This window comes from Pogona vitticeps, chromosome 1 (genome assembly GCF_051106095.1).
Source record: "Pogona vitticeps strain Pit_001003342236 chromosome 1, PviZW2.1, whole genome shotgun sequence".
Lineage (NCBI taxonomy): Eukaryota > Metazoa > Chordata > Lepidosauria > Squamata > Agamidae > Pogona > Pogona vitticeps.
In genome coordinates this window covers 49,433,387-49,446,322 of record NC_135783.1, presented here as the reverse complement: position 1 = coordinate 49,446,322, position 12,936 = coordinate 49,433,387, and the positions used below count along the sequence as shown (strand labels likewise).

Below are 12,936 nucleotides of genomic sequence, written 5' to 3'. Positions count from 1 at the left end.
ACTACAATTCCTGTCAGCTTTAGCCACCAATGCCCACTAAGACATGGTGGGAGCAGCATTTTAACAACACCCTGGAGGTCCTCCCCCGTCTTTATTCACATAGGACAATGTGGTAGCTGCTCAAGGTTTCATGTCTTCCTCCTTGGAGCCCCCACCTTGAAAAGACATGTGCTAGGTACAAACCAGCAATTAATTTCTAATGTTTTTATAAGGGTTTTTTTAAAACATAAAAGTTCTGTCCTTCATTATTCTTATCTTTGCAGTGTTTCAGAAGTCAGTTACCTCATACTTTTGCAGGGAGATACTTCTATTTTAACTATTTGGCTCAGAATATTATTCAAAGAAAACTCTTAAATTTTAATTTACAATTACTCTGTGATGGTGGTAGATGATTCATTCATTTTGGACTTGCTAACTGCAGTTGAGTCTTACCCAAGGCCACTCCTTATGTTTCCCACTTCAAGTGGAATTTAATCTTAAAAAAACTATGTTTCATGTATTCTGTACAAGTGTAGGTGGTTTAAATGTCATAATTAGTTGCTATAATTTATTAACTATCCTCGATTATATGACTGATCCGTGTCTGGCAATAAGAGTTTGTGGAGTGTCTCCAATGAAGTTTTGTTTGTATGCTAAAGATATTTTAGCTGCACAGAACACACACACAAAGGTTTCAGATGGATCTGCTGAGACTATGAATCAAGATTCATGTGTTTCTTTTAAAAGTATGTGCTTAATTTTTAATGTTGTATCAGTGGTGACGTCTGCTGTTCACTTTAAAAAGTCACCTTGCTATCTTTAGCCACGTACATTTGAAAGCTTGGTACACAACATATCCAGAATACATTATGCTTCTTTATCAAATTCATAGACCACAGTGAACATGACAGAAAATTAGTTTCATGAGCTTGAGGGTACCTGAGGCTCATTTTCTCAATTAGTATTTTCTATGGTATGTTTATGAAACAGAAGAAAGTTTCCAAAGCACTGTGAAATATTGCAGGTGTAGGACAAGGTCAACTGTTCAGATTCAAAACTTCCTGCAGGTAATAAATATATATTTAAGTAAATATTTAGCTCCCAGAGTTGGTGGTAGAGATTATGATTAATTTTGGATAGTGATTGTGCCTAGTTTTCTCCAGCTCCCCTTCATAGAAGCATAGGAAGGTGCTATGTATTCAGTCCCTATTCTTGTTACATATTGTTGTTTGCCATCAGGTTGTAGCTGACTTGTAGCAACCTTAACAAGGCTTTCCAAGTAAGTGAGATATTTAAGATGTGGTTTTACCAGTTCCACCCCCGCCCGCCCTCCAGTGAGTTTCTCTAGCCAAGTAGGGATTTGAACCCAGGTTTCCTATACTCTAATCCAGCACTTTATCTACTACACAACAATTGGGTATCCAAGCACTACTGTAAAAAGGTAAAGGTTCCCCTTGACAATTTTTGTCCAGTCGTGTTCGACTCTAGGGGGCGGTGCTCATCCCCGTTTCCAAGCCATAGAGCCAGCGTTTTGTCCGAAGACAATCTTCCGTGGTCACATGGCCTGTGCGACTTAGACACGGAACACTGTTACCTTCCCACCAAGGTGGTCCCTATTTATCTACTCACATTTTGCATGCTTTCGAACCGCTAGGTTGGCGGGAGCTGGGAAAAGCGACGGGCACTCACTCCGTCGCGTGGATTCGATCTTACAACTGCTTGGTCTTCTGACCCTGCAGCACAGGCTTCTGCGGTTTAGCCCGCAGTGCCACCACGTGCCTTAAGCGCCACCACGTCCCTTAAGCACTACTGAGGCATATGAGAAAAAAGAGTTAATTTGAAAGGGTGAGCAAGGAGAGAGAGTCCATTGCCTGCTTCTCCATGTGAACATGGTCTGCTACATGGGAGGGGGGTCTCCCTCATTTTTAGAGCCCCAAGTTGTGTGCAGTGGCAGCATGTGTGGCAGAGACTTATCCCCCCCTCCCCATCAACAGGACAAAGCTGGAACCCTCTCTTTGCTCACACTTTCACAATTAGTCTTTTTGCTGAATGCAACAGGGCTGGAGTCAAACTGCAAATCTGTTTTCTCAGTTTTGTCTACACTGATTGACAGTAGCTGTCCAGTTTCAAACAGGACTTGCCATAATAAGAACTGAACCTAGTATTTTTTGCATGCAGATTATGTGCTCTAACGGATTGCTGCCGTCGTGGCAGCTGAAAGACACGTAGCATGAGCTCTTAATTTGGTGAAACAAGCAGGGGTCATGTGGAATCGTGACATGCTATTACAATTTTGTTTGTCCCTTCAACAGCTTTTAAATACTGTTACATAGAATCTTACATATCTCTTTATGGATTGTTTTGTATTTTCAGGCTCTTGTAGATCAGTTTGAAGATAAGAAGACATCAATTTGTGAACGTATGAAGCTTTTTTATAGTTGTCACATTCCTCCACACTGGGCTATACAGGTAAAAACATAATTGGCATATAACCTTCTAGAGAGAATACACATTATGTTTGAGTTTTAGTACCTCATGTTATGAAATTTACAACTTAAGATAATGCAATAGAAAAATTATTTCTTGTTCAGTTAGTGTGAAAAAACGTAGATAATTTTTTTCAGTTTTTTCTCCCTGTGATTTCTCTTGTAGGGGTAATATGATCTACTAAAGCAGAAGTAAAATTCTTCATAGCATCAAACTATTAGTTTGCTACCCTTTTAATTTATTTATTTAGTGTCATTTCTAGGCTACCTTTCTCCTGAATTTGAGGTGGCTCATAGCATTAAAACAAATAAATGTAAATTTTTATTTATTTATTTATTTAACTTATATGCCGCCCACACTACCCAAAGGTCTCTGGGTGGCTTGCAACATTTAAAATACAATAAAAAGACAAAGCAATTAAAATGCAATTAAAATATATACTCTAAAAATTGCCATCAGGACCCACAGCTGATATTATTTCAATTAAAAGCCTACTGGAACAGGAAGGTTTTGACCTGGCACCGAAATGTCATCAGCGTCGGCACCAGACAAATGTCAGTCGGGAGGGTATTCCATAGTCTGGGGGCAGCTGCTGAAAAGGCCCTTTCTCTACAAGCCATCCCTCTTACCTCCTTGAAGGATGGCTCTTTCAAAAGGGCCCCCTGGCTAGATCTTAACTGCCAGGTAGGTTCATATGGAAGGAGTCGGTCCTTCAGGTATCCAGGGCCCAAGCCATTTAGGGCTTTATATGTCAAAACAAGCACTTTGAATTGGGCCCGGGCAGCAACTGGTAGCCAATGTAATTTATACAGAATCGGCTTGATATGTTCCCTAGCTGCCCCACTACTCACCAGCCGCACAGCTTGATTCTGGACCAGTTACAATTGCTGGATCATCTTCAAAGGCAGCCCCACGTAGAGTGCATTGCAGTAATCTATGAGATGTTACCAGTGCATGTATAACTGTCATGAGACTCCGCTTGTCCAGGTAGGGCCGTAGCTGGTATAATTTCTGCAGCTGAAGGAAGGCGCCTCTGGCCACCGAGTCCACCTGGGCTTCCAGTGTTAGACTAGGGTCCAGGAGCACCCCCAAGCTGCAGACCTCGTCCCTTAGGGAAGTGCAACCCCATTCAGGGCAGGGAAATGGCCCTCCAACCTGTCCGGCGAAGCACCCACTAACAGCACTTCCGTCTTGTCTGGATTGAGTTTCAATTTATTAAGCCTCAATTTATTAAGCCTCAATTTATTAACCGGCAATAAATTGTAAATTAAAAAGCAACTAAACTGTAATAATAATTAAAAATACATTAAGTGATTGAAAACTTTTAAAACAAATTTAGCTAGAAACTGGCATGTAAGACTCAATTATTTAAAACCTGTCTGAAAATATGGGTCTTCAGTTGTTGGTGGAAGGATAAAGGGGGGGGGCAACTTGGTCTCTCGAGGGAGAACATTGCACAGTCTGGAAGCTGCCACAGAGAAGACTATCAATCATTTCCTCATCAAGGGTACCTGCAGTGGCTATGAGACCAAGAAGAGGGCCTTCCCTGGAGATTTTAAGAGCCAAGAAGGCTCATATGGGGAGATGCAGTCCTTCCGATAGACTGGACACGAGCCATATAGGGCTTTACAGATAATTTGAATTGGGCCCTGAAACAGACTAGTAGCCAGTGCAGCTGTTGTTTTAGGGCATTATAGGCTCTCTATAATCCATGTTTGTAGACTAGAGATTATGGTTTATACCTTTTAAAAAACTTTGAATTTAAATGTTTTAATGTGTTTTTATTTGACACAGGAAAACCCATGTTTGCTGATGACACCCCCCTCCTGCATTTCAAAAATCCTCAGAGTTCACAGAACTGCATGTGGTTTTCATTTCTGGTTGTCTTAATTTTTTTCCCCCAGGCCAATCCCATTTTCCAAATCCTAGCGAGAAGTACGGTGATGATTTATTATGAACAGTGATTGCAGCGTTATCCTGCACAGCACAGCCATCTCTACAGTTTCCCTCTTACTTAACCTAGACTCTATGACATCTCGATCTTACATATGATGTGTTACTATCAGTCCTGCCTTACCTTCGAATTCACAGCTGCCCGAGGCTACACACTTCTCTCCCCAATTCCCCTTACACGGTCTTCCAGAAGCCCGTGTAAAAAGATATAGGAAGAGACCCTGTTGGGAGCTTGTTAGCAACTTCCACTTCAGGCTGCTTGACTGTGGTCCAGACTTACTCATTCCTTCACTCATTTTGTCACTCTGCCTAGCTTTTTTTTCTGCTTTGGGTTAGATCTTGAGTCAGCTGAGTTGCTCCCAGGGATCAAGCATACTGTAATGCAGGTCAGTAAAGTAACTGGTGAAAGTAACTGACTTGTGTATGATGCACCATGTTAATAGTTTCTGGTAATCATGGTGACTTTTTATGTCACTGCTTGGTCCTGATCACAAATTGGTGATGTTTAAAAATGTCCAGAGAAACTTTAATCTTGCACTTATTCTACATACTGGGACAAATGCTTTAATGAATTCTAATATGCTGTTTATAATAGAATAAAGATGTTGATCTATAATTATTAGGAATTAATCAAGATAGTAATATTCATAGATAGTAAGTGGTTATTAATTTATGATTGCTGGTTTACTTCATATTAAATATTAAACTTCATACTAACCTTGCATAGTACAACACTATGTTTACCTGTAAGAGTATGCTTACACACATATATTTATCATCTGACTTGCATTAGCTGTGACTTGATTATGTAAATGGGCCATTGCAGATGCATTATACGAAGGTAAAACTTCCAGTCTTCCCTTATCCCAACAGATTTGAAGCTGGAACTGTGTTGGGTCTTTGTGAGTTGTCAAGAAATTAACACATGTAACTTTAGAAGTCGGTGGACTACAGATTATGGTCTAGAGTCTAGACCTAAAAAGGCCCCCTGGGGGCCAGACCATCCACTTACGTTTCCGCTGCCACCACTGGCCCAGCTCTTCCTTCCAGTTGCTCCAGAGATCGACGTTGGCTATCCACTCATCAGCCTGGCAGGGAGACTCATCTTCCCTTCTTCTGCCAGGAGTGGATATTTGTAAGAGAGCGCCGGAGTGATTGGAAGGGAGAGCGGAGCAGGCGGCAGCAGCAAACACGTGAGTGGACAGTCTGGCCCCAGGGGGCTGGACCCTCATTGCATCCAGCTGTGTAAGGGTATTTGTATTCCTAATGCAAGAGTTCTCGTTGCCTTTCCATATCATGGGGTTTGTCTAGGTCACACTCTTCAGGTGTTCCAGGACAACCCTGAGGAGGAGACAAAAAGCTGCTGCCTCCAATTTGTGAAGTAGGTTCAAGTGAGTTATGGCTCTAAAACTCACATGCACTCTCTGGTAATTTTAATTCTGTAACATTGTCAATGCCCACTAAATATGTTTATGGCCAACTTCTATAGGTTCTTTTCATGATAGATGCAGCAAAAGAGAAAAAGAAGGTGAGGAGAAAAAAGAATTTCCATGCCTTTCAAAGCCAATCGTTGGACAAATTATTTTCTATCTTAGGTTCATATCAGAACTGCTAAATGTCCCCCCCCCAAGGAAAGCATAACTTGATGTTTTTTATACTTTATTTTGCAGCGCCAGCTCGCAAGCTTACTGTTTGACCTTGGATGTACTAATTCAGCCCTGCAGATTTTTGAGAAACTGGAAATGTGGGAGGATGTAGTTATCTGTTATGAAAGAGCAGGGCAACATGGGAAGGTAGAGTATTTCCAGTTTACTGTTGTTTTGTCTGTGTGTGGTGTGTCCTACAATTTTGGACGGGAAAAAGAAGAAAAAGCATATGGAATAAGCATGTAACATGGATGGAAGAGGCTGTCTGGATGTTTTGTATGTTATTGAGAAATCTGTTAATGAAACATGTATGTTAACTGATTTTGCAGGTTAAGTGTTTTGGGAAGTATGGAGTGTAACGACCCCACAACCTGTTGTCCAAACTAAAGATTTCTGTGTTGAAAGCAACACCGCTTCCACATGTTCAAGGGTCAATGAATTACCTTCTTGCTCAAATACAAGGGATGGGACAAAATGCCAATAAAAACAAACAAACTATGTCTCCTAAGTCATTGCATCTGATATATATTACTTTTTCTCTGACATTTAATTCCCATGTTTGCCATCCAGAATTCAGTTTGGAGGTCATATCCTGACTTTCAGTAGTAGAGAATAAAGGTTTTGACAATAAGAGCAGCACTTTGCACCCCACAATTGACTTTTACTGATTCTGCTGAAATTTTGTAATAAATGGAATTAAAGGCTTGGATGCTAATGCAATAGATTGTTCTCCTAATCCATTATAGTCTCAGCCTCTCACCAAAATGGAACTATTTTACAACAGTGACATTAATAATTATTATTACATGTGATCAAGTAAGTTCTGACCTATGGCAATCCCTTCCAGGTTTTTCTAGGTATAGAATATTCTGAAGTGGTTTACCATTTCTTTCTTCTTGGGGCACCCCTTGGGACTATGCAGCTTGCCCAAGGCTGCACAGGCTGGCTCTTCTCCCAAGAGGCACAGTGGGAAATCAAACTTGTGATTGTAAACAGTGAGTTTAGTACCTGTAGCCAGGTACTAAACTCACTGAGCTGTCCAGCTCAATGGCAATACAAGCAATCGACTTTTCATGCCATTTCTCATATCTGAGTCATCTGGTATGCCATATTTTTAATTATGGGCAAGTTGTGAATACACATTGAAAAATACATTTGTTACATTCTATAGCAATACCAACATGAATTTGACCCAACTCAGGGAGGCATTGGAAGACAGGAGGGCGTGGCGTGCTCTGGTCCATAGGGTCACGAAGCGTCGGGCACGACTTAATGACTAAACAACAAAATAGCAATATATCTATAAATTTAACTGCTTTGACTGCCACAGTTTCTTTAAAAAAGACACATTTCTTGGTTCCATTTGAGCTTTGCTAGCTTAGGTCCCCCCACCCCCCGAATATTGTTCAACAGTCAAACAAAAATATTTGTTTCCATGGAGGCCTTTTGCATGCTCTGGTGAGAAATTAGTTTTAGTGGGAGATGGAGTACACTGTTTTATGATGTGATTTTAACTGCTTTTAATTAATCTTTTTAAAAACATTTAATATTGGTATATGTTTAATTGTGTTTTTTTGTGATTTTAGTTGTATATGGCTTTTAGTCATTTGTAAATTGCCTTAGATCTTTCTTCAAAAGGAAGGTAGGAGAGAAAGAAAATAACTAACTGTACAACTTGGTCTCTTAAAGTATTGGCCACCTAGTCCCAACTGTAGCCACCTTATTGAATCAGTTGTTGAATGATGAGTCAACACTTGAGTAAATTCAATTGATTCAATAGAATGTACAGTGGTGCCCCGCATAGCGATGATAATCCGTTCCAGAAAAATCGTCGCTATGTGAAAAGAAAAAGCCCATAGGAATGCATTAAACCCCGTTTAATGGGCTTAAAACTCACTGTTCTGCGAAAATCCTCCATGCGGCTGCCATTTTCGCTGCCTGGTATGCGAGGAAACGGCGTGAAAACACTGTGGGTGGCCATTTTTTTCCCGGCAGCCATTTTGGAACCGCCAATCAGCTGTTTTTAAAACATCGCTATGCAAAAATCAGTAAGCGAAACAGCTTACCGATCATCGCAAAAAACATTGTTATGCAATCACAAAAATGATCGCAAAAAATCTGTCACTATGCGGATTTGTCGTTAAACGAGGCGCTCGTTAAGTGAGGCACCACTGTACTAGTTTTAGACTAACAATAGTGTTTTAGCAATGGGATGTATAATATTTCCCTCAGTGCCAATGTTAATCTGCCAAGTATGTTAGCAGAACATTTTAGGAAGGGTCTCTTAAAATTATGAATGTATTGAAACTTTAGATTCTATGGGAATAAATAAATCCAGGAGCAGAACCTTAGCATTAAGCTGCTGTTGCTATATGCATTAGACTCTACCTTGCATATGCAAATGTGCACAGCCTGGTGCATAAGACAAAGAAAGAGGCTGTTTCAGCAGTCTGCAAGTTCTGGCTGCACTCTTAGATCTGTGAAACATTACAAAGAAGTGTTTCTCAGTGAGAATCTGAAAAAAAAAATGCATGAGTTGTAGCCTGCTTGCAACCCAGACAGGATGTTCTGGGGAAACCATCCAGTGTCTATACTTATTAATTGCCATCTGTGTCCACATATTTAACTTCCTGAAGAGCTGCATATGTACACTGACTAGTGTGCATTTTAATTTTTCAGACATTGGATGATTCTTGTTGGTTCTTAGAGTCTCTGTGTTGATAGTCATGCATAACATACTTTTATACTGTTTGCAGTTCTTACTGGCCCGGAGAATGAGATGGAGGATTCTTTTCTCAGCTAATAATTATTGGTTTTCATTAATTCCTTTTCAGTGTGCGTCAGAAAGGCCGAGGGCATTTTGTAAGACATGTTTTATCATTACCCGTAGAGACTTAGACTATTAAACTCCATTGTAATGCCCTTTTTACAAGAAATTTTCATGTATTGCCTTATCTTCCTCTAGCCTTAGGAAGTACAAGTAATAGGAACTGTGATATTTCAGATGGAAATATCATTTTGAGCTGTAGATAATCATGGACTTTTAGTGTGGTCTTCCATGGTTTATGTACTTGTGCTGGGTAAATACCTACGTCTGGTAATTATAAACCAAGTATGTCTTGTTTTGCCAAATGCTGTTGTCCTCTCTTAGTTGTGTATGCCAAAGTGATGCTATGCCAATATGATAATCTTGTCAAGAAGGAAAGCTGAGGCCAATATTTTCCACTTGCTAGAAATTCATTATTACTTGGAAAAATTCTTTGCCTACTGTCAAAAGATAGATAGGAAAGCAGTCTTTGAGGAATGGATAAGGAGGGCGTCTGGATAGGAATGTTTCATAATTGAGACTTGTGCAAGGCTTTGAAAACACATTTAGCTAAATCTGTGATAAGCTCTTAGAATACTGAAAACAAAGCTTGAAGTTCTGTATGGAACACAAATGAAAACTTTATCTGTAAGCTGAAAGGCAATTTAATGTGTGCCCAGTCAGATGAGTTTTTGTAATGAAGAGCTTCTGTTTTAAGTTCACCTTTTAAAAATGTTATCCATTACTGTTTAAAGAAAGAGGGTATTCTTCTACAAATTACTTTTCAGTGGCCAGAGTGCTGTTGTAAAAAGTGCCAGCAAGCAAGCGTTTTTTGAAACTTACTGCTGTATGGGATGGAACTAAAAGAGCTAAAGTAGAAGTGGCAAATGTTTTATGTGTCCCGATACTGGTGAGCCTCAAGACTCCTCTGCCTGAGCCAGCATATCCAATAGTGGTAGAATATTGGAGTGACGCTCAGCTGAAATCTGAGGGGCCAGATATATGCCATCCTTAAATTAAAATGGAAGTGTTAGGAAATGTGGGCTAAAAGGAGTAACTTGCTTAATTAACTGGGTGACTGAAAACTGCAAGAAAGCAATAATGTAGATATAGCTCAGCAGATACATTTGTCTCCAATACCACATAGTCCTCTTAAAATTCACAAAAGGGTTCTGTAGTATAGCTGCCAAGAGATTTCTATATTTCCAGATGGAAAAGTCTAATATATTTCAGAAGGCATCCCAACGATTAAAGTACATTTGCATAGCATAACTGCATTTTTCTAAGCAGTTCATCTTAGTGGCTTCTCCTTCCTCTGACCAAATTTTCAGAATGTCTACTTTGACTCCACAAATTTTCGTGTGAGAATTCTTTTAAATGAAACATATATGGGGGACAGGAGGAGAAAATAGTGCACATGCACTAATAGGAGCTTCTGTTTGTTGTGCCAGATTCCCACAGACTCACAGGGATGGAAGAAACAGTTTCACTGTTTTATAACAGTAGTTGCTGGTCTAAAGGGAAGCACAAGACTTTTAACAGCATATGGTGTGCTGTGGAGGTACCGCTCTGGACTGCAGCAGCAATATCTAAATTATTTTACTGACAGGAAGAAAGGTATTCAGAAACATTAAGAATGTATTCTTTAAGCCAGGGGTCCCCAACCCCCGGTCCGCAGCCTGGTGCCGGTCCGTGGCCTGGGCCGGACCGGGCCACTGAGATAGATCTCCCACCCACCCCGCATGCACTCCTGCCTCCGGACAGCCCATTTGCACATGCGCATGTGCACAAGTGGCCGCCACCCCTTCATGAGTGTGTGCGAGTGTCCCCGAGCACCCCCGTGCCTGTGCATGAGCGAGCATGTGCCTGTGTGCACCCACCCACACAAGCGCATGTCCGCTCCTTTGCGCATGCACGTGAGTGTGGGAGGTTGCCCCACCTACCCCAACCGGTCCGTGGACTTCTAAAGGTTGGGGACCGCTAGCAACAAAATCAATTTTCTGCCTGGTTTTGTTTTGTTGGTGCCATGCCTTTTCTTTTCTTTTTTTACTAATGCAGAAGGTGATTTAAACATTTGTGAGGTTAGGCTGAGACTATGGCTAGAGAACAGCTGAGCATAGGCCATGCATCCATTCTATCACCTATTTTGGGTGGAGTGGAGATGGGGAGATGGCAGGATTGAAACTAAAATCTTCTTGATGCAAACTGTGATCTGCTCCTTCTGCCCTTTATAGGTACGATAGATTCAAGCCAGACCAACTTAGAGCATGCAATTCTGTGAATTTGAACTGAAAATATTCCCAAATGGCTGGCTGCCTCTTCTGGCATATACAGTACTAGGCACTACCATTCATTGACCTGGATTTGAGAAAGACTTATGCAAAGTTGATGTAAAAGAGCAGCTTGTGGTGCACTTTTCACCCCAGAGATGTTTATTCGCAGAGTAGACTGTTGCTCTCAGGAGGAGGGAAAAGAAAGAATTGTTGAGATTTTAAAATACCTCGCTGTGGTGTCTCTCCATTGTGTGCTGTTGTGTTCTTTTAGAAAATTATTTTACAGCTTAATCATTCTTCCTAACAAGCAGGTTTTGCAGAAGTCATGTGACTTTCACCTTTGGTTTCATTGCCCTTGTATTTCTTTTGTAAGATTTGTAACAAGTCCTCCACATCTTTCTTTTATATTTCTCTTAGTTGCCAAATGTGCTCCATTTGGCAACTAATGTCAGTGTAACTAATACTGTATAGATTTGGGGGTTGTATCCGGGGTGGATGTCTGGTCATGCAAGAATAAAATCCAGTGTGGGAGAGGAATCACCCACTCCACTCTAGTCCTAAGCTCTCCTTATCTGGGAGGGATAAGAGGCCCAGGAGATCCCCATGCTATTATGAGCATCATATTAGATTTAGACTTCAATAACTATAAATACTGCATTAGACTTAGAGCATGTTATTTTGAAACAGAATTCATGGTAGTGGGAGTGGTCTGGAACATCCTCAGCCTTTTAGGAGCATGCAATAATAAGAAAGCCAATTGTATGTGTTAGAAGCAGACAATACAACAGTTTATAGTGCAGTGAGTAAACCATCAAGCACTGGCTAACTTCTGCATTAGAAGATCTTTCCTTACATTATTAAAAACAAACCCTTTAAAAACACAGGTCTGTGCCTTCCACTTAAAAACAGAAAGCAGAGAGGAAGCTCCTAGTTAGCTGGGATGGCAAGATTTTGGAATATTGCCCTTCCCCAAATATTTGGGCTTTACACTGGATCAAACACTGACCTACACAAACATTGTCTAAATACCAGATGGGAAGTTGCTTCCAGAAATAATATACAGTACTTAGGAAACTAGCTGTGTCAGACTGGGATGCACACCTACAAACAATAAGAACAACAGCTTTGTCCCTGAGTTACTCCACAGCAGAATATGCTAGTATCACATAGTATAAATCAGTACATGCCAAACAAGTTGATGTAGCTCTTAATGAATCATGCAGAATTATTTCCAATTGCCTGAAACCTATCCCCATTGAAAAAATCTGTTACTGTATTTGGTTGGCATTGGCCCTCCAGAAATATGTCAAGAAGTACTGGCAAATAATTAATAAAACAAGGTAATATGGCATCAGTCCTTTCTACTTCATGGATATCGGCCCCCTAAATGACGGCTAAAATTGAGGAAAAGTTTTCTGCAGAATTTTCAAGCTGTAAGTATTAAACCAGAAGAGGTTAAGCTAAACCTATGGAGAACAAAAACAACACACCTTGCCAAATGGATGAATGCTGAATTGTCCCCAACCAGGACAAGTCTCGGATCACCTGGAAGTCACTTTATAGGTAGATCAAAGAATAATCAAGTAAAATGAGGCTGCTTGGATACAGGACAACCTTTCTGTTCCTGTGGAGAAATTCAGTCCATGCAGTACTGAATTGCATGCATAAAGTGCATGCAATTTATGCCCCACCATGTTTACAAAAGAAGATTTAGCAAACGGCTGAGATAACACTATTGAAGTAGCCTGCTTCTGGCCAAAAATAGTCTTCAGTTATCTTAACATTTTAATTT

The 12,936-nt window shown here is 40.5% G+C and overlaps 1 protein-coding gene across 1 annotated transcript in view; it reads left to right on the top strand.

The window, feature by feature from the left end:
• The window catches only part of TTC27 (tetratricopeptide repeat domain 27), a 117,331-nt gene that overhangs the window by 71,959 nt on the left and 32,436 nt on the right, over positions 1-12,936 (top strand). The window contains exons 11-12 of the mRNA XM_072992336.2: positions 2,353-2,448; positions 6,090-6,212. Of these exons, the coding sequence (XP_072848437.2) occupies positions 2,353-2,448; positions 6,090-6,212 (219 nt within the window). The remainder of the gene's footprint in view (positions 1-2,352; positions 2,449-6,089; positions 6,213-12,936) is intronic.